Genomic DNA, 23,287 nt, shown 5'->3' with positions numbered 1-23,287 from the left:
TACTTTCTCAAACACAGAAAAAATGTAATACTAAAACAATTTCTTATCCAGTTAGGATAGGAAGGTTACAAATTTTCAATTTAAATTGAATGTACATAAACACTACTACTTAATAATGTGAAACAAAATACTCTAACAAAATTAATCAATAGTTAGATAAGTTATTTATCTTCTTAGCATCCTAATTCTAATAAATTAAATAATAATTTTTTTCTACAATATGAAATATTATTGAAAATTTTTCCAAAATAATCTAACTTAACATACATCCCAATACTATATTGAATTTACAGTAAATTATGATTAAAAATAAAGAAATAAAAATTTAAAAGTATATTATAATAAAATAGTAAACCTACGTCACTACAATGCGAAGGTCGTGGAATTTAATATTCTAAATAAATAAAAACATTTAAAATTTGAAGTATGATTACATAATACTCGAGTGGCATAACTAAAATAATTACAATTTGTATATCCTTGTATTATAATTTATGATAGGTCAACGTTAATTTCTTAACGAAATATTCTATGATAATACATTAATACTACAAATTGATCCGTCATTTTCATAAAAATCAGTGTATGCCACTTCCTAATAAGTTATTTTTTTGATAAAATTACAATCCATTTAATTTTTTTAAATTAATAAATTTTTAATAGAAAATAATAAATGTTTCATGTTTATCATAGAAACAGAGTTTAAATAATTTCAATTTAAAAATTAATTTTAATATATTGACAGTAACATTTAAGCTTAAATTCACATACAGAGTGGGAGCAACTAATTTAATAACATTTTTAAAATTTCAATTAAAAAAAAAAATAGTTAATGTACGTAACTTAATAAAATAAAAGTACTACATAATTTACATTTAATAAATCATCATTTAAATAAAAATTAACTTAAAATAAACCATTATTTTAAATTTGTAGTATTATCATTATTTTGTAAAAAACATTCTAAGCTTTAAACTATGGCAAAATGTTGACATAGTTACATTTTTACTTTTTTACTTCAACTATATAAATATAAAATTTTGACAATATCTCTTGATAAAATATATGGTATTAAATGATAATACTAGAAACTTTAAAATACATTATTTGTTTAAAAAAAGCACAATTTTTTTTTAAATTTATAATAATTGCATTCGTTAAAAGTTGTTATTCAGGTAAGTATTATGTGTTATAATATGTTATTATTTGTTCTATGTTAATAGTCATTTTTAAATCATATTTAATAATTTTTTTTAATTTTTATTTATATTTACAATTAACTGTGAATTAATTTATTAGAAAATGAAAATTTACAATTTTAAAATAACTTTTGTAATCTGAGTTGGGTTCAAAGCCATGTTTTTATTATGTCCGTACAAATAACCCGACACATTACTATATATACGAATATAGATACCCAACATGTATATTTTTATTATTAATTCATATTAATCATATTAATAAAGCAAAAACTATATTCATAATACGTGCAAAATCATAAAACCATATAATTTCATTAAGCATAATTATTAACAAAGAAAAAAAATTTTAATTGAGAAACTTAGTAATACAGGTTCCACATTTCACATCACCATTTATTAAAACCATCTAATTGTATATTATCATAATCTAAGTTTATCTCAAATATAATTAGTATTGTTACCCGTTCTAAAGTTTACGATAATGTCCACAAGAAATATTGTATCCGATAAACAATTAAATATTATCCATCTCGTATCAAAATCGTCATTGAAAAAAGATATTCCAACGGGAAGTATAATCAAATTGGCAACCAATAACAGAAGCATACACAAATCCCAATAAAACCTGCAACAAAAACATAAAATTATTTAACAAATAGTATTACACAAATAATTTACATAAATGTAATGAGTTTACATTTACTCTTGCATAAACAACTAGAGTAAGTAAATATTAAAGTTCGTGTATAAAATTCTGTAATTTTCAATTATGAGAAAGAAGTTTATTTCGTTTGAAAAATGTAATTTATTCTACTGCATATAACCAAGATAGAAATTCATTGTTAGATATTTGATTTCACTAGTAAACCGAAAAATTGATATAATCAGAAAAATAAAATTAAAAAACGCTGTTAATGTGATACGGGCATTTTAAACTTAGAAATGTTATAAAAAATAAAATATTTATGAATATTTTTTAATATTTATTTATTTTAATATTTTAATAATCAATTAACATGAACAATAGAATAATAAAATAATTTGCATATGGATTTTTTGTACTAATTATATCACAAATAAAATCGTATAACTACGACAAATACTGATATGTGTGGAACAATTTAATATATCTAATAAATAAAACTATTTCAATGCTTATTTCAGTTTTAAAATAATATTTATAAATAAGTATGTTCATCTACATATTATTATCGTATATCATCACAGTATCATATACATTATAATTAATAATATGCAATACCTACACTATAATTAATATATTACTCAAAATATAATTATGTGAGTGTTAGCAACTGTGAAGTAACATTAATTCCCAGCTATTAATTTTAACGTACTAAAAACACCAGATGAATTATTAAAAAAAAAATATAATTATTATTCTTTTCTTATTGTTTTAAGTATAATAAATTCGAACAATTAATAAATTTGTGTTGGCAAATTCAAAACGGTTCCTTTTAACATCAAATTATAAATAAAAATAAATAAATTTTAACTGCTTAAACAAATCGTATACCCAATAAAATGTGGTAATACTGGCACTTAAAACAAACAAATTGTTTCATTTTGTCTCCATGTGTCACCTCTCTATCATATAATAATTAAGTTTTATATGATGGTAAAATTCAAAACAAATAGATAGAAATTAAATCTTAAAAGACAAGAAATGAAAAAAAATAATTATATTGTTCATTGAATCTTATATATTATAAACATATTTTATTGCGTATAAATACTATTTTTTAGATTTAAAATCATAATTTATAGTAATAATACAAATTAAATGATCGTTAATTTTTTTCACATAGTCTTAATTGATTACTAGATTCTTAATTGCAAAAATTGTTTATTATTTATCAATGCAAATGTAGGTATGCCATGTGCATTGTGCTTATGATTATAAATTATTATTATTATTTATGATTGTTCAATATTGTATTAAACATTATAATTATGAACACTAATAGATCACATTGTTTTTAATACATAACTGTTAACTTTTATAATTAGATTATAAATATTATAATATTATAATTAGGTTTATGAAGTTATTTATTTTCTATTAAGATAGTATATTATGATGTGTAGGTCACATGTACATTAGGACGTTTGAAATTGTTTTAAATAAAAATGTCTCATCAATGTATTATTGTAGACTATAATACATAGACAAAACACATACATGTGAATGCGGTACATCCACTGCAGTTGTCATATTAACATACTATTTTTAAGCTAATGGATGACGTCCGTGAACTTATTAGACCTTCACTAACCATTAATTTTAAAAATTTGCAGACTTCCTTAAAAAAAAAACACGAACACGTGTTTTAAATCACTGACATGAACAAATATAATATTATGAATATATATATATATATACATTATATATATATATCTACACTACTTTTATTTCGTTCAAAGTACAATTAAGTATTTCAAAATTAAATCTTAAATATATGAAATTCAATTTGAAAAGTACTGTATTTACATTGTATAATCAAATATTTATAAAACATACTCGCATCATATATAAATTGTACATAAATAAACAGTAGACAAAAATAGACTTCAAATCGAATGAGACTTTAAAAGTAAATTATGTTTATGTACCTACATAAATATAGTACTATACGTGCTTACTGATACACTTTAAATGTCTAAAACAATTTTTAATATGATTTTGTTTTTATAGACATTCTGACTAATCAAAATATTACTTTCTTCTGACAACAATTTATATTAATACATCTCCTAGGCATGAAGTTTTTTTAATTTTTGCAAATAAAAATGTATTCAAATATGATATGAATTTTCCAAACAGGATAAGATGTTTGGGTCTGAGCGGTTGTCAGGAAAAAACTAGTTTACAATGAGTTTAGATTAAAAGGAACTGCTCGGGCAAGCTGACGAATACATTTAAATAAAAAGGACGTGCCATTGAGAAACGTGCACAGATGGTTATTTATTTGTTTCTTTTTTCTTTTTCTTTTTCTTTTTTTTTTTTGTTAGCAGAGTATGCTGGTCAGAGAGAAGAACATTGACAAACACGGTTTGGCCACCTAAGAAGAAGATGTCTCGGATTCCTGTGTTCACGTTGCAGAAATGAAAAAAATACACTATTGCAATTTAGAATACTTGACAACAAAGGTCATTCGGAAATAAGGGTTAAAAATAATGCTACTCTAAAGTGCAAGGCGAAGGGAAGTATATATAATGTACGCATGCACTTTCCTAATTATTTGGATAGCTACGACCTACGGAAACATTCACATATTTTTAATGACTCATTTATTAAAGCATATTTTTGTCTTCAAATTTACCGTTGCTTTAATAATAATTGTATGGCCACTAAGTAGTCTCATTATGATGGTGTACGTAACACATACTGACCTTGAAGTTATTGTTTGACAAAAAAATGACAAACTAATTCAAGGTGTTGAGAGAAGTAACTCACTGACAATGTTTTAAGTACAGACGATTGACTAATTACTTATGAACAACCATAAAAATAACCAAACATGATGGCCACTGAAATTCGATCGGCCATTACAATTTATAACACAGATTACATAAAACTTTTGAAATCGTTTGTCCGTAATAATCACTTTAGTTTCACACAGTCAGCTTACCATCATAATAACTTATTTACAAATTTCTTTGTACTTATATTGTTACCTATCTATACATTTAAAAATATGTAATATATACATATTTATATACCATATAATTTTGTATGAAAATAATTCTAAATTACGATTGACAATCAATTTAACTAAATAATTACATACCATCAATAGAGTATAAAGTTACTTCGAAGTTTTAATATTATACCTAATAAAATAATTTTATAAATTATAAATTTATCTTCATAATCGTTTACATATATAACTTCCATTTTGTTGTCCATTGCAAAATAATTTTATAGACTTAATACTAAGACTTAAAATAAGCATTACAACAGACTTATTTTCATTTTTTACACAATTTTTGATAATAGGTGGCTTTAGCTTTACATAATATTATATTTTACATAAATTTACTACAAATGTTATGATTATAAAATAAAAATATGTGATTACTAAACTATTGCATTTATTTATGTTAAATTTACTTTTCTATTTCGGTGCACTTGAGAAATGATATAACGTTTTCTGGTTGGCAGTCAGGTCCAATTATTTCGTAACTGACAATTATTACATATTTGTATTGTTGATATATATAACATATTATGTGTATATGAATTAATTAAATACGTAAGTCTTACAATGACCTATTGCTATTAGTTAATTTGTAGTTTGTATACATTTTAAAATGTTCAAACTTTATAAATACTTTATGATTTACAGAAACATAAAACAGGGTTTAATGTTTAGTTAATGGTGGAAATACAATTATAATTAAATAGTAACTAACTATCTGGTTAATTATCTGAGAGTACATAAAATTGTACTCAAGAATTTAACTAATTGTCATATATATATATATAAGTAGGTATATCTATTATGAATTATTTATTTGAAACTAGTTACGAAATTAATGGTTTTTGTGAAAATTATAACAAATAGCACATATTACACAATATATATATATATATATACATTAATTATATCTGTACATAAATTAAAGAGAAAACTTTATTGTATTTTCATATTGACTGACACACTTTTTTATGTTAATGTCACCGATATCAAAATGTAAATAATCATACATAATATTTGATACCGTTCATTCCTAAATCATAACATTTCAATAATGTATTTATCCAGTAAAAAATTCCTTTTATAACAACAAAAAAAAAATTAGAAACGAATACTTTATAATCACAATATTAAATATCAATATTACTGGAGTATTATTAACTTTTGAACAAAAAATCCAAAGGATTCCAAAGGATTAAACAAAAAAAAAAACAGCTTTAAAAACAATTACATTACACCAAATACATGTTTTTCGATACCAATCTACCACCAAAAAGATTATAGAAATAATTAATTTGCCTATAATTTCATATAAAATTTAAATCAAAAAATACAGTTATATAGAAAACACATCATGCATAATTGTTAAATATTTTTAATAGCATTATTATAAATTAAATTATGTACTGTTATAAAATCAATATTAAACATTATAAGTATTTTTTTAGTTTTTAAGTTACATACTGTTATTGATAATACATTATTACAACACATATTCATCCATCATTATGTCAAATTTAAAAAATATTGTGTGGTATCAATTTTTTGTATCCATCTATCTACAAAAATGATAGATTCCACTTGATGTCTATATTTTATGGTTTATGAGTTTATTTTAATTTGCATGTATTTGTACAGCATTACAGCAATACAATTCAATAAAACAAGTTACTAATTTATTTAAATTGAATACATTTTCAAATGTAAAGACGAGTAGCAAATATTTAAATTTTTTACCTATCAAAATCATTACAAAATAATTGCATCTTTATCAATTACTTGGAGACTGATAAATAACTAAAAAGCTAAAATATAAAAGTTTTTCAATTATCATTCGAAGAAATAAATTAACTAATATCTGTGGTATAATGACAGAAGATGAAAATTATAAAATACAATCTATTTAATTTATATTATTTATATAATAAAATTCTGATTTTACGAAGTAGCAAAACTTGGCAATATATATAGGTGTCTTTTTAACCATGTAGTCGGTAGTCTTTTTTTAAACTTAGCAATAAAAAAAAAACATTATTTTTACAATTTTTGTTTGACTAAACAAACTTAAAATTAACTTCCTCAAATAGTGACATAAAAAATAAATGGCACATATCAATTATTTACCTCTGTCATTCTACCACAGATATACATTTATTATTTATATAATATTTATTGTATTATAAAACCTTATATATAAATATAATTAATGTACCTAATCATTTCATACTTCATAATATTTACATTGAACTAATTCAATAATTTAAAAATTATCGTATCAGTAGATTTAAAAATATCTTCTAAATACATGTTGCCAGTTTATAATTCTACTTGTGATACAAAACAATCAGAAAATAACAAAGTCTAAAATAAAATATTATAATAAGTATGATAATAACTTATCGAAAAATAATTTGACTGGAACTACGACCTGTCCAATGCAATAATACAAAGCAATCTGAATATCAATGAACGAATCTAATATATTCTGTGCATAACTATTTCGGTATAAAGTCCTAATACTATAATGTTTTAAAGAATTTAAACAATAAATATGCCAAAGTATAATAATACTTTAATCGAAAATATAATCAGAACTCCCTAATACATACATATATGTGTAAAACTTATATTACAAGTTTAAAGTAGTTTATTTCTCGTATTTGAAACATAACCTAACCTCCTTTATTCATATTATACTCATGATCTTTTGTATTAATAATAATCAACAATTGTATGTGTAAGGAATCTACAGCGAAGACTATCGCAGTTGTTGATCTGAAATTTGGTATATATAGGTGATACTATAAAAAGTCAAAGTTAATTTTTAAAATTTTGTATTTTAAAGTGTAGCTTACGTAAGGGATTTTTCGGATGACAAAAAATTATCGCTTTTTTTAAGTTTTAATCGTTGCTTATAGAAAATAAAATAGCTAATATGTTTAGGTATAATTTCAGACCTATGTTTTATATTTGGTCAAAACAACCCAAATAGAAGCTATAAACATTTGTACAGTTTACATTTAACGGAACTTAATAAAGTATAAACCTACGGCCATTTAATTTATCACAATCAACGACATGTAAGATTAGTTAGTATATAATATAATTTAAAATTATTCACCTTATAATAACATAAACAAAAATATGTATAGTTATTCATAAAATAAAATGTATGCAAAACTAATAAAAAAAAATGCAAAGATTTTGTCAAACACAGAAGTCGTAATTAAAATACGTTAATCCTAACAAAAAATTTATAGAAACCAAAATCGAATATATCAAATAATAAACCACAGTACCTTCCAAGAATAAAAAAATATATTTTTTATAACTTTTTCAAAATATCTAATCATGTACACGGGACTTAATACAATAAACCAAAACTAGAAAATATATTAAAGTAATTAACATCGTATACAAACATTTAAAATACCTTCACTTTTCTTTAAATTACTTAAACATGTTTATAAACAAGTAACCTATATCTTATATTATAAAACGCTATTAAACTATAAAATAAAAATAAATTAAACTCAGAATACTTTCATTCGCACCATAAAAAATAACAGGTAATTAAAGTTGGATAATAAGCGACGTTTAAAGTCGAAGACGTTTTAAAAACATTTCGATGCAATATAGCGTATATTGTAAGTATTAAAAGTCAAAGATATGAAAGGTAAATATATATTTCAATATATTAACGCATCAAATGTAAATTTATCAATAATAATCCTAATACTGATTCTAATACTGTTTCTAATTCATAGTTTCAATTTAAATTATAAAAAGCAATAAATAGCATATTATGACAGTTTACAATACAACTTTCTATTAGCCTATTATCGTGGTTTTGTTCAAAACTAAAGATAAAATTGATGTATAACATATATTTAGGTTTAGTATATGTTTCAAAAACCAATCTTTATCGAATTTCTAATCAAAATCAAATCATAAATTAAATTTTATTTGAGAAAGTTATTTTCTTCCTTTTACTAAGTATAAATAGATACAAAAACAAAATATTTTCTGAGAAAAATACATAAAACTCAAATAAACGAATAGTAATAATTGATTTTCTTAATAATTATAATGGTACTCGTTAAGTAGATTCTATCACAAAGAAGATGAATAAAATAAAAATATTGGTATTTTTCAAATCATTTGTGTTACTATGAATTCCGGTGACAATGCCGTACAAATGGTATATTTTCTCGAATAAATCTTAATACATTAAACTAATACTTTAAAAAATATTTCAATTAACGTTTACATATTTGAGTATAATGCATAGGATATCAAATCTATAAATCAAAAATACATAAAGGTATTTTATAAAATGGTCATTATAAAAATGTAAAATCAACACCAAAGTAATATTAAAAATTGCATTTTTATATAATTATTAATGATATTAAATATTATAATATTATGAGTGAATCGCAATTTATAAAAGTTGCTTCAACCACTAAACACAATTTTTGATTGTTTAAAAGCACCTCATATATTTTATTTAAAATTTAAATAAAACATATAAATAACTGAAAATGATAATATATTTGTCTATAATTTTAGACATACATGTTATTAGAGTTTATACAATTTAAAATTTAATTTATTCTGAATTATTTGTTTTATACTTAGATTATCTTAAATAAATTAATTAATTAATATAAAACTAGTAATCTATTTATAGAAGTTGACACAATTGTAATTACTATTTAACTTAGCCTAAATATGTTTAGATATTTTTTTTTTACTTAAATTCTCAACCAAAACTAAGCTAAGTAAATTATAAGTATGAAATATTAATTGAAGTACATAAAAATTGTTATTCAGTTTTAAAAAAAATAATTTTAACTATATTATTTCATCTGTAATAAGTAATAACATAGTAAGTGATTACTAAACCCTTAAAGTTTTGAAAAATTAAAATTCCATTAGTTCACGCCTACTAATAAAATTAAGCAAAACCATCCTTATAAAAGCTTAATGATACAAAGTAATTACACTCACGATAAACTAATTAATCGAGTACACCATATTTTTTTTCTATCTCGATTCATTAAGCTTTATGAAAAACATAATTTTATACATTGAAGAAAAAAACCCTATTCCATATACTAGAAAAAAATACTAGTTACCACACAAATTAATTTATAATTTAAATATGAGCTTTAAAAGAAAAAAATAATACGGTGATGTGCGTGTACTAATATATGAACCAAAATCAATTGAGCAACTTATTTTCAATCTAATTTCTAATCTTATCTCGTCAATAACATTAAAATACAACTGTACAGTACAAAAAAAAAGATTATAATATAAATATTACAGTTCTTTCGATGATTAATTTTCTTAAAATAACTAACATACAATTTTCAGGTATATAACCTTTTAATTTTTGTATTGTAAACATAATACTAACGATTTTATGTAATAAAATAATCATAATAATTAATAATATCCATTATGTATACAATAATACAAAACGTTTATGATAAATATAATTTCATATAATAGAAAAATAAAAATAAAAATATCTATATATTTGTTCAAATAAAAAGAAAGATATTTTACAATATTGCGGATTAACGTCATAAATGTATATTAAGCATAACAAAATAATATATCAAAGCAAAGTAAAATCGTGAGCATTGCTTTACAAATCACGGAAACTACGAAATTAATAGGTGCACGCGGCGCGGGTATCAATAATTAGTTCAAAAACAAAAAAAAAATAAAACAATAGATTTACGGTCGACAAACGTTCTTTTACAAAAAAAAATGTTATACCGAAATGTATTAATATAATAATATTATTAATAATAAATGTTTAGGAATTCAAATATTTTTAAAAATAAACTGAATGCAAACGATGTAGGTACTCGTATTTTCATACATTATTATTGTCTACTACTCTCGTTAAAAAGTATTATAACTAACCGTATATTACATTAATAAAATTTATATTAAGCGTTTATTTATATGCAAATATAAATGCGTTTAATATGCATCTCTTTTCTTAAGCACCAATAATTTATAAAATTGTTATTACAAAATACTAATTTTAAAAAGATATTACGTGTAGCTTATAGATGAATTTTTCATCATTTTTGTTTCAAACCAATTTAACTCATTTACATATGAACTACCAATATATGAATTTAATTGTTCATATTTCATTGAGTTATCGTTAAATTACTTTTGTTTTATTATTAATACTTGCAACCTGTGTATAGGAAAAAAATATAATTTGTTTTTTGACATTTACAAACAAAAAACTGACGTAATGTAATTAACTGTATATCAAACTTAGGACTGAAGTTAAGCCAAGTTATTTATATATTTTTGTTTAGCAACAGTAATATTATGAACAAATTGCTTTTTTTATTTATAAATGATATTGAACCCAAATAATGTTACAAATTCTTCAAACTTTTATAATATTATAATATAGTATACAGTGCTATAATATGTATAATAATATACGCCTTAAATTATTCTTTATGACTGGACATAGTTTAACAGTTAATGAAAACCTTTTTACCCATTGGCTTTTGGTGATCGCGTTGGGGATAATCATAAATAAATAATATTTTCAATTTTACGGTAAAAAAACAACAAATAACATTAACATTAAAAAAAACAAAACCATTGGAGCTAGTAGATCCTTAAATATATATATATTTCCGTATATCGTGTATTACTAGATATATGTCTATTATCCAACTTAAATCAAGATGTACACAATAGCTGTCCTTGAGAATACTCGTGCTTTTTTATAGTTAACTGCATTCACATATATATATAGTATTCTAATGTCCCTAATGTCCCCGAATATCAAATCGAATAGGATATAAACCCTAAAATCCATTACAAAACCTAACACAACATATTACCGTAATATGTACCCGGTATTCTTTAGGGTCTAATAAATGAAGTGTGATACGTTTGTCGGTTGTTAGTTTTTAAAATGATATAATATTTCTATAATGTAATTTGAAAAAATTACACCAATTTATAAATACTTAATAGTAGGTACTTTTAAATGGAATAAATCAATTTATTCATAATTTATACAGCATTGAACCCATAAATTGACTTTTTTATGACACATTTATTTCGATAATTTCCAAAAATAATTCATTAAAAATATTTTTCTATATAAATAGTCAGCCTGGGATTAGCATTGACCACGCTTTATAACATTTAAAAACAATCAAATGGATATTTGCGATTGTATTAAATTCTAAATACAAAGTAATTTTCGGTTCCATTCAATCCCTAAAACACGCGATTTTGAACATATCATTTTGAAATAATTTAAAACCTACCCTACCTACTTTTTACAAAGTATAAAAATACAATATACTTCTTATATTTGTTATTAAATATCCATATTATTTGTACATTGGTTTTATGGATTTTTGATACAAGGCATAAAAACAACGCATGACTTATTATAAGATATTGAAAAACCGACGGGTTCGACAGGTGCGTTTAAACTGGGCACTATACAACGTAGGTGCTAAAATCTATTTTTTAATCCATGCAGTATTACTTAAAATTAACCATTTGCATTCCCGAATTATAATATATATATTTTTAATTTGAACTTAATTTATGTATGTAGATCATAAGCATTCATAGAGTTTCTAATTTTATTCGAAATTCACATGTGTTTGTTTAAATATTGCTCAAAGTTAGAAATTCTTTCGATACAATTATACGTATTATGTATTTATATATGTTTATATAAATACTATTTTCTTCATACAATACATATTCGTTTTCACTTTTCATATAAATTATAAATTATAAAGAGTATTAATTCAATTTATAATATATAAGAACAGTAATGACTAATGGATTTTAAAAATGCTTTGAAGAATATACGAAATGAAGAAACAAAAAACATAAAACTGTTGTAAATAATGTATGTACTGGTAATGAAATTTCAACAATACTTAAACCAACAATTTAAGAAAAAAAGTCCTGAACAAACGGTAACTTAAGTTGAGTACAAATAATATGTATATTATAGGAAACTTAATTTCATAATATTATTTTGAAATTATATAATATATTATCATTATTAATTAAAATATACGGATCCTGTAAGTTTCCAAATCAAACTAAACTTGACAAGTCATACAAAATGTATTATTATGGCCAATACTATTGTCCCCATTAAACACGAAGTATCTTCAAAAAAGTTTTTTTAATTTGGTAAATGTTCTAAAACTTGGTACACTAGATTTCCTTCTATCAATGTTTATCTGTTTATGTTATATGTATTATAATATAATACACAATCGCAAGGCCGCATATGTGTGGGTGCATAAGAACTCAAATTCAAATCTACAAATCAAAGAGCTATATTCTATTTCTTGTTACATCCCTTCACACAAGAATATGGTTCTATGTAGGACCGACATTTTACAGGTATTTTATTAAATATGCTATGTAATATGTGTTAGTATAAAACAGCAACACAGTACTACAGTGGGTAAGAAATCCACTTAAAAATTTTAAACTCAGAGCAAAGTGAAAAATGTGTAAGTTGTACAATGATGTATCTTTTTCACTGCAGACACTTTCATACAAAAAAGGACCAAATGTCAAGTATCAATCGATTGTAAATAGAGTCTATAGTTTGTACTTTATTTCAATTTCTTAGAAGTTTCTCGAAGCGTAACAAAATATTACAGAAAACTGTCAAAAAAATATTTACTTGCTATTTTTTAATATTAATTATGATAAAATTTAATAGGTTAGGTTTTAGATTCAAAACTTTAATACTAAGTATGTACATTTTCTAAATTAATTTTATATTTTTCTAGTTGTAATATTTAGAAAATTTAAACTAACATTTTTTTCCATAAATATGACTTAATAGAAATAAAGTTAATATAGATATATATTATAATTTTTAATTAATATTGTAATTGTATTAAGCAATTTAATAAAAGTTTCAAAATCTAATTAAAACAAATATTAAATTAAGATCTTAAAAACAGATAAATCTGAATGAAAATTCTATTAGTTTTCAACTATTTTTGATTTAGAAACAAAAACTACGTTTTTCAGTAATACCTACCTACTTAGCAAATAAAAATCTTGGTAAAAATATTCAACAAATTTCTAGCAGGATTCTTGTAAATATAGGTTTAACACAAATATCAGTGTAATAATTCTTACAAAAATAAGTTTTCAACTTTCTTTGTGGTTTTCATAAACAACCGGGCAATTTAAAAAGAAAATATATCATTCGATAACATTCCGATAATTTTTGTTTAAACCCATAGTTCCATTCTCAATGCAGTCTAATATTATATATAAATATTATAATAATATTGATACAATTTACATAACTAATATATATATATTATATAATTTTGTAATATAAAATATACAGCTTAACTGAATGGAATAATATATAATACTTGCGGATTATAATACATTATTACGTTGGTACGATTAATAGCTTAATGTCGAGAAGAAAACATCAAGTTAAGTTCTCTATTTGGTGTTTATGGTTGTAAATTTATCATGAAAGTGAGATGAATACTAAATGTAAAAATAATGTTTCCTCCTCTTCAAACTTAAATAACCTATAATACCTAATTAGTAGTTATGAATTATGATATTAATTATGTATATTGCAAAAATAAAATTCACAAAATGGATCACTCATTTTATATTCCAAATTATATTACAAGCTGTATGGAATTACTAGTGAATTTATTATATTTTATTGTGTATATTTATACAAAAATATATGTATAGATTAAATAACAACAAGTAAATAATATACTGGTATAATTCAACAAATATTTATTAAAAGTTCAATAATAAATATGAATTACCTATATTACCCGTCGACTTCATTTTTTTCTGATGAATTTTCTTCAATAAAAATGTGTTTATTCGAAAAATTTAAACTGATCTCAAAACAATAATTAACGTTATTATTATAAAACAGAGATTTAATACCTGGGAGAAAATAATAATTGGACAAATGTTCAACTACAAGAGGAAAAAACGTCAATTTCATAATTCATAACATACTATTCATAAAAACTAAAAATATTCAACTATATTATTAAGCAAATATTAAAAATATAATTATGATATTCATATAATAAGGGTTCGACGTGAATTTATGTACACTTAACTCATAATCTGTATGTGCATAATATAATGCTTTTTGTGACGAAATTTAATAATTACTAAATATTCAATTTCGTTCTATAATATTAATTTTTCATTATGTCGTCATTACCGTAATATTTCTATAAATCAAAACGTCAATATTGCGAATGGATTGTAGAGGAATAAGTATCACCATTCAGTAATCACTATAATTACCTATATTATATAATTTAATTATATTAAATTTGCAATGTCATATGCATCGGCTGGAAGTGTGCATTATATTGTATGTTATACAAGACGCAGTGATATGCAGAGAACATTATGTTTACATTTAATTAGATAATCGTATGATAGCAACAATTTTTAAACGGAAATATGAATTATAAATAAGCCATACGAGGTACTCGGAATCGCCCAAAACCATCATCGAACCCCCGTGCATATTCTGAATTACAAATATTGCACTAATTTACCATAAAACAGACAACACCAAATTAAATAAATTATCAATCCATATCCATATGTATCAAAGTTGATCCATACCAATACACATCGCAACGCTTTAATGCAAAACGAGGGATGAGAACAGAACAACAACTTATTTTTTAAACGCAAACTGCATTTTGTTCCCAAACCTTAAGGAACTGAACAAATAAGTTTAATACGTTTAAGTTTCCAAGCATAATATAGCATTGTTCATTCACGGGCATAAACGTACAAAGAACAATAATATAATATGTATATTAGTTTGCAAGCATAATTAATATACAAAAGGACAATATGATGTTTATTTGTTTGAGAGCAAAAATTACGTAAATAGCAACACATATTACTGTTAATACATAATTGTTCGCAAACGTTAACGTACAACGTCGAATTAGTAGGAACGAATTATTCTTATGAACATAATTATTTTTTTATAAGAAGCATAATAATATTATATTTATTAGTTTATTACAATACATTGGGATAAAAGACATATCAAAATTAAATTGACTACTTAAAATTATGATTAATACATTTAAATACCAATGTATTTAAACATTTAATATGAACAATAACATTAGAAATATCCGTTGTCATAATAATAATAAATATCAAATTTAAATAAATATACAATTTTTATAAATTAATTTAAAAACTAATGTTGCAAATCGAATAATGCTTGTAGCTGTATTATGTGTATTATATTATACTTGATATCAATTCCAATTTTTCAATTGCAAAATTGTATATTATATACATTAAATTTGACAAACGATTATATACGTGCGTTATGGCTTATGAGTTATGAATCATGAACAACTAACTAGTGTACTAACATATGTAATTTAGTCCGTGAACTCAAATCAACGTGAAAAATATTTTTAAAAAAATAATTCATATAATGAACCAGTTTTTGATCCTTTAAGCTTTGGTTATGAATTATTATCCACCAACGTGATATTTGCCACGAAACACCGCATCGGTGTACTATAATATATAAAATGTGTATTGAATATTTATGTAGGTTTATTATTGTCCGATTGCAGTCGTATAATACGTTTGATCAACGTACGTTGAAAATACCACGCACATATTTATACACCGCCTCCCCGTCGGTGAAATATTATGCAGTCGGATGAATAAATTTAATGTTTATAACAAACGCACAAAATGACGACACCTAATGCGTAGTACATGTACTATACTTTACATTGTGTGATGTATTATTAGTAGTAGGCGAGATCGAGCGGGTTGGTTTTAATGGGTGGGGGTGAGTTGCGCGTTAAATGAACCGGTCTGCTGTTCGACCACTCCCTCATCCATAAACGTATGAAACGTTGAATAATACCAGAAATCCAGTAAAAAATAATAAATCCAATAAGTAATAAATCTTAATAATAACTACAGACTTTTGAACAGTAATACAACTGAGAGTAATATTTTTCCCAATCGTATACAGAAAAAATGTAACGTAACACAAAACATGTCATAGGTGTAATAATAGATCTAAGTTTGAGGATTTCGATGAAAACAATTTAGAATATATTTTCGTCGAGTCTGGTCTAAATAAATAAAACGGTTGTTCGGGGAAAAACTGATATCTGAACAATTGTTTTTTAAACACGACATGTCGGCGACTTGAGAGACAAATTTATTTTAGTATACAACGCCAAAATATTTTTCGAACCCTTTTACCTTACATATTTACACTTTTTTCCTAAACTTTCCGTCAAATTATTTTGTGACATTTTTTTAAATATTTAGAAGAATAAAATTGTAGAGTTTACAAGTTTTAATATCTGCACAACATTGAATGAATACAACAGCTTTATTTGACGATTATAATAATTAATAACACAATATACCTATCTGATAATTAAAATAATTATCAAAAGATAAATCATATTTTAATTTGTTATATTATCATGGATACGAAAATAATAATTATGTGTATAGAATATATTGAAAACATTTAAAATAAGCAAATATTTCCATGTCAACTAGACCTGTCATATAAACATCAAAGCACATAGACGAACGACGAAAAATATGTTCGCTATAATCTTTGGTGGGTATACCCTAACTACAACATTTTACAAAGTGGACCGTGACGCTTCTAATTGATACTAAAAATAACTAGGTAGAAACGTATACGCGTTGACGTTAAATATAAATCATGTATTTATATTTCCTTAATTACAATAATTATAAACGTAACTGTAGATTACGATTGTTATAAAAAAAAATTAGAACATAATATTATAATTTAAATATGCATTTAACTACTTATTTCAAAATCAATATTTTGTAATAACATTATTAAAAATTGTAGAGTACACTGCAAGCCTCGCATGCAGTACAATATACGTATAAATCAATGAATATTGTTAATACCCTTTCGATGTTTCAATTCAAAAATACATTACACGTATCGATACCTATTCCAATGTGTCCTGACTGTCAAACTGTCCATAATTAGTCTATACCTACTGGCTACTATAGACTACTATATTATGTAGTGGTTAACACTGGCATAATGAACACATCTGAGAACTTAGATAATATCACATAAAAATATAAAATGCATTTATTCATTTTAAAAATTGTGTATTCAAACATTTAAACCCCGAAAACAAAAACATATTACGTTAGGTATCATATTTTTTTTGTTTATCAAATAATTTAACTATTAGTAAGCAAATATATATTAATCAACCCCGTACACCTCTACGGATTTCCACTTAAATGTGTTTTATTTCTTTTGAGTTATTCATTCGGTGGAATTGTTTACCAAATAGAAAAATATAATATTAGTTTCCGTGCCAAAATATTCATATTATGTAATACTGTCAGCCGTCAGGTACTCAATGAAACTACTAAATAAACTAAAGAACATATATACGTAGACACACAGTATTCTTTTATAATATTTTATACTGAATTTAATTAACATATTTTGTTCAATACTAAAATAAACTATTATTAAGTTAATCAATGCAAATTGTGTATACAAGTACATATATAGTATAATAATGCTAATATTTGTATAGTCATATTACATTTTAACATAATTAATATGAACATATATAAGTTCTTATACACTTATTTTTTTAAAACATAAAATGTATTATAAAAACTAGGCAATGATTAACTATTATGAACAATTATCAAACTGACATCATTATTTTTTATCACACCTATAAAAAAAATTAACTGGTTTACATTTTCCTGTTTTTTAAATTCTAAGCCAACGTGCAAGACGATTAGTTATACAATAATGTGTATTTTTTCAAGATTTTCACATTAAAATATAATATTATAGATACGACTTTTGAAGTCATTAAAAAACTTAGTTTCGTGAAGCAACTCTCTAGGACTCTAGGTTAAAAATCACACACAGATCGCAATTCATAACGATACAATGTGGTCGCAGTGCATTCGTAAAAATCGTGAAACGTAAAGAAAACAATATTTATAATCTTAAAGTATACCTATTCTAGTGAGATTTTGAATTTCTTACATATTTTAGGACATCTGGACATCTGAACCGCAGGTGGCCAACCGACTTTGTCGAAACAACCTTTTATGTACGAATCGAAACCGGTTACGAGACAACAAAACAAGTGATATTTTTTAGAAAAAAAAAAAAAGGTTATTGTCAAATAACTCGAAAAGCGTTACCAAGAGCGTGTGCCGTCAACGATGCGTAGAATTCCGTAATAGGGGCGCGAAAACCTGCAGTCGTTTTCTTCTACACGACATAACACGTTATATATCTGTTAAACGGACAAACCAAAATACCAAATAGTAGGACGCACCACGCAATACAAGTCAAAAACATTTGTTTGACGATTAGTGTGAAATCGATTGTATACATTTTTTTATAATTCTATATTATAACACAACGCTTTCGTATAATAATAATGTTGTTTATAGATTGGAAAGCTTAGTGTTGTACGAGGTGTGAAAGTCCTGTAAATTTTGTCCGGCGCGCCCAAACACCCTTAACAAGGTATATAATATGGTAAACATCATTTGGTTATACCCTCCCCCCATTACACCCCCCCTCCCCCCACCATCTGTCCCGTACTGCTAAGGGGCTTGTCGCCGAATTCAACTCTGGCCACATAACGTTATATTTCGGCATGGATAATTATTATGATTAATCGTCATAATCCGTTTAAACGGGTCGCGGGCCGGTGACAAATACACGCGCGCCCGCAGCTGTGCATCGTCGTCGTCGTTACCTACCTAAACTTCGAACAGGGGTGGATGACCCAGGCGCCCAGCGACCGTTGCCTGAGCCGTTCCTTGAGCACGGCCTTCTCGCTACCGTAAATCTTCATCGACAACCGGTTCATGGACGGTTCGAAGACGGCCCGCAACCCGGTCCAGACGGTGGTCCGGGGCCGCCGGCGCGGGCGTTTTCCGTCGTCGGCCGGGCCGTCCGCCGCCGCGGCCGACCCGTCGGTGGCGGCGGCGGCGGAGGCAGCGGTGGTCTTGTCGTCCGAGTAGCCCGCGTATTCCGAGAAACCCGGATAAGCCGCGGCGGGGGCGGCGTCCATGGCGCCGGCGGGTGGTGCGACGGTGGCCACTGTGACGGCGGTGGTCGTCGAAACGTCCGTCTCGGGTGGTCCGCGAACGCGGGTGACGTGTACCGGGGTGGACGCGCGGCGGCGATGCGACGGCGGTCGGCGGTGTGCGAACGCGTTACACGGCGACGACGCGCGAGACGAGCGCGCGCTACTGCGAATACGTTGCGGAGACACGCGTTCGCGATACACTGCGGCCGGCCACCGGTTCGGCGGTTCTTCCGAATCGTCATCTGCACCGCTGTCCCACTCCCCGGCCGCCCATACCACCACCACCGCCGACGACGACGAACCGGTTGCCGCCGCCGCCGCCGCCGCCCGCCCGCCAGCCCGCAGACCCTTAACGCGTACAATAATAATAACATTGTATATTATTATCGTGTGTGATGTCATAATATCATATTATTGTTATTATTTTTAAAAGCGCAACGGCGATAAAACCGTCGCCCACACTGTCCGGCACAGTGCTTATCGTTTGGGCGGCAAGAACGAACTCGATAATTTGTGCTTTAAATAAAAACGTTATTAAAAATTCGAATTTGTGAGTCGCGATACGACTTTGCCTTTAACAAGCTCGTGTCGACATAGAGATTGTTTTAAAAAGTGTTTATCGATAGGCCAAGTCGTACGCGAGTATAGTGTATAAGAATACATGTTTTGAAAATTATCAAAATGTGATGACCGTGATGATTCTATAATATATCTGTGATGTAACGATATAATAATATGTTCAGTTGATACATTAGTAATTCAACCGTGTAGGGAAATATTTTCTTTAGTATCTGTGTTTTTAATAATATAGGAAAACGTTTAAGTGTATGTGTAGATATAATAATTATTAAAAATATCCCAAAAATATGGAAAAAAACATTTTGCCACAGAAACATTGGCTCGAATTTAAATGTTTAGCTTAGGTCCAGGGCCGGTATTCCTGCCTGAGCCCTTGTAATGTGTTACCCCAAAATACAGTACAAAGTTATTGGGCCCAAGAAAATAATTCCTGCCTGGGCCCCACACGTACCCAGGCCGACCCTACTCAGGTAGTAAGTACATAACGGTTATTAAAATAATCCATAAAACACGCAATACAAACCTGGTCCCTAATGCTTATAGAGCATAATAAAAAACAACGATATTATTATTACGATTGTCCATTCGGCTTTTTTGGATTGCCGTCGCTGCGTGTCGATGACTTCGTTACGCGCGACAAATAATCGCGTCTTTTGAGTTTATTATAGGTACGTCATTCACACCGTCGCCCTTATCCGACGATCCGTATACGTAATAACTGCATAGACATTATATTATCCGTGCGATACTAGTGTTCGACGTCCGTCCACTACTTTTATGGACCAAATATACACGATTTGAATTACCTAATCTAAACAATTTTTCAAGAATTGTTTTGTGTTAATGACTGACAACCTACAAGATTTATTCAAATGCCCTGTTAATATAATGAACCACATTCGTACATTATACAGTCATATATTTTTATAGTTACAAGACGTGTACAACCAGTGCTCACACAAGTAGTACATAAATGCGTAAAGTGGGAGAAATATAGACCTCAAATTATTATTTAATTGAAGATAATAAATTCTGTTTTATACCGTGCATAAAATATATATATATGTGTGTGTGTGTACATTGATGTATACTGTCTATTATGATTTATGATGGACCATTATAAAGTTTTATTTACATTTTAGTGAAAAAAAATAATATTGTGGGTACTTATTATATTGTACGTATTATAATATACGTGATATAAAAAAATGCAAAGCTTTAGAAGGATGTTTTTTTTGTTTACCTGGACATGGTAAACATGACAAATTGACAACCGATGGGAAAAAAATATTTTATTATCTAATTAAGGTTTGGGATTCTTGTGGTAGGTCTTTTACGTAACTTCGCTTAATAATATGAATATTTTAATAATTTTACAAAAAATTAAATTAAATTTTTAACGTTTGCAATATAACTTAAATATATAATAACTTCTAAACAGTTTATATATTATATGTAAATATAATTAATATACTCGTATATAAAATGATTAAAAATTAAAAAATATGATGCGAAACAGATTTCTGCCAATATACAGCTGAAATACATAAAAAAATGTTTTTTTTTAATTAACGAATTAATTTATTATTTAAATATTAAATATAAATTATAATTAATGTACAAGTATTAATTAAACAACAGAAATCACAGCAGGTACTAATGTTCTGACTCCATTGTTTAATATGTTAACCCTATTGCTGATGTATCTTCTATTCCTACAAACACATTTTAAGAGTATAGACGCTATAGTAAATTTACAAATTAAAATGTACTATTATACATAACAAATTAACAAATATGAATAATAGGTACTCGTAGTTTTGGACCCAACATTTTGAATAAGGAATGATTATTAAATGTATGTAGTGCTTCTACAAATAAAACTATTACGTTATTTATCTATATATATTTGGCATATTGTATATTCTTAGGTACTTACATTAAATTATGAAATTACTAACAGAATAAGCTCTACAGGATGATTTTTTTATCATGAACTTCAGAATATGAAATTAATGTATGGATGTTATCATTCAAAAAACTTAAAAAAATATAACGATAAAAATATTGAAAATATAATAAAAAAAATTGTTTTATTTCAACTGTAAATTATATAAAAGATATATTTTCATATTTTCTAAAATTTTAATAGTTTTTGAAATATAGAGTGATTCGTGATAAACGAATCACTTTATGGATATGTAAACAGGTAAACATAGGTATATATAACTATTCTCCAAATTAAATTTAGAAATAATCCTACATTCATACAAAATTTACATATTTATGCAAAAACGATTAGTAAACAAAAAATATAAAGTACAAAAGAGGACACGTACTATACGTGCTGAATATGTGCACTGATATCACGTAAATAATGTAATAATTAATAAAGTGTGTATTGAAAAATGGATCACTGCAAATAGTTTGCTGATCAAATGAACCGGTTTGATGTTACCTAATTGTTATAGTACCAAACTTTTAAAGTACGTAATATATAAGTATATATATGGTATTTTTACCGTGGACCGAGTTATATCTTACCTATAGCCATAATAAT

At 25.9% G+C, this 23,287-nt stretch overlaps 1 protein-coding gene across 2 annotated transcripts in view; it reads right to left on the bottom strand.

The window, feature by feature from the left end:
- Nucleotides 1-20,363, bottom strand: part of LOC132931805 (potassium/sodium hyperpolarization-activated cyclic nucleotide-gated channel 2) — a 37,482-nt gene extending 17,119 nt beyond the window's left edge. The window contains exons 1-2 of one of the 2 annotated variants that reach the window (XM_060997822.1): nt 19,817-20,363; nt 1,664-1,827 (exon numbers count right to left, since the gene is read on the bottom strand). In XM_060997822.1, coding sequence (XP_060853805.1) covers nt 1,664-1,827; nt 19,817-20,130 — 478 coding nt within the window. In that variant the 5' untranslated portion in view covers nt 20,131-20,363. The remainder of the gene's footprint in view (nt 1-1,663; nt 1,828-19,816) is intronic. The other variant, XM_060997823.1, reaches the window with a different exon arrangement.
- Nucleotides 20,364-23,287: the final 2,924 nt, after the last annotated feature.

This window comes from Rhopalosiphum padi, chromosome 1 (genome assembly GCF_020882245.1).
Source record: "Rhopalosiphum padi isolate XX-2018 chromosome 1, ASM2088224v1, whole genome shotgun sequence".
Taxonomy (NCBI): Eukaryota; Metazoa; Arthropoda; class Insecta; order Hemiptera; family Aphididae; genus Rhopalosiphum; species Rhopalosiphum padi.
This window is presented reverse-complemented; position numbering and strand designations above follow the sequence as displayed.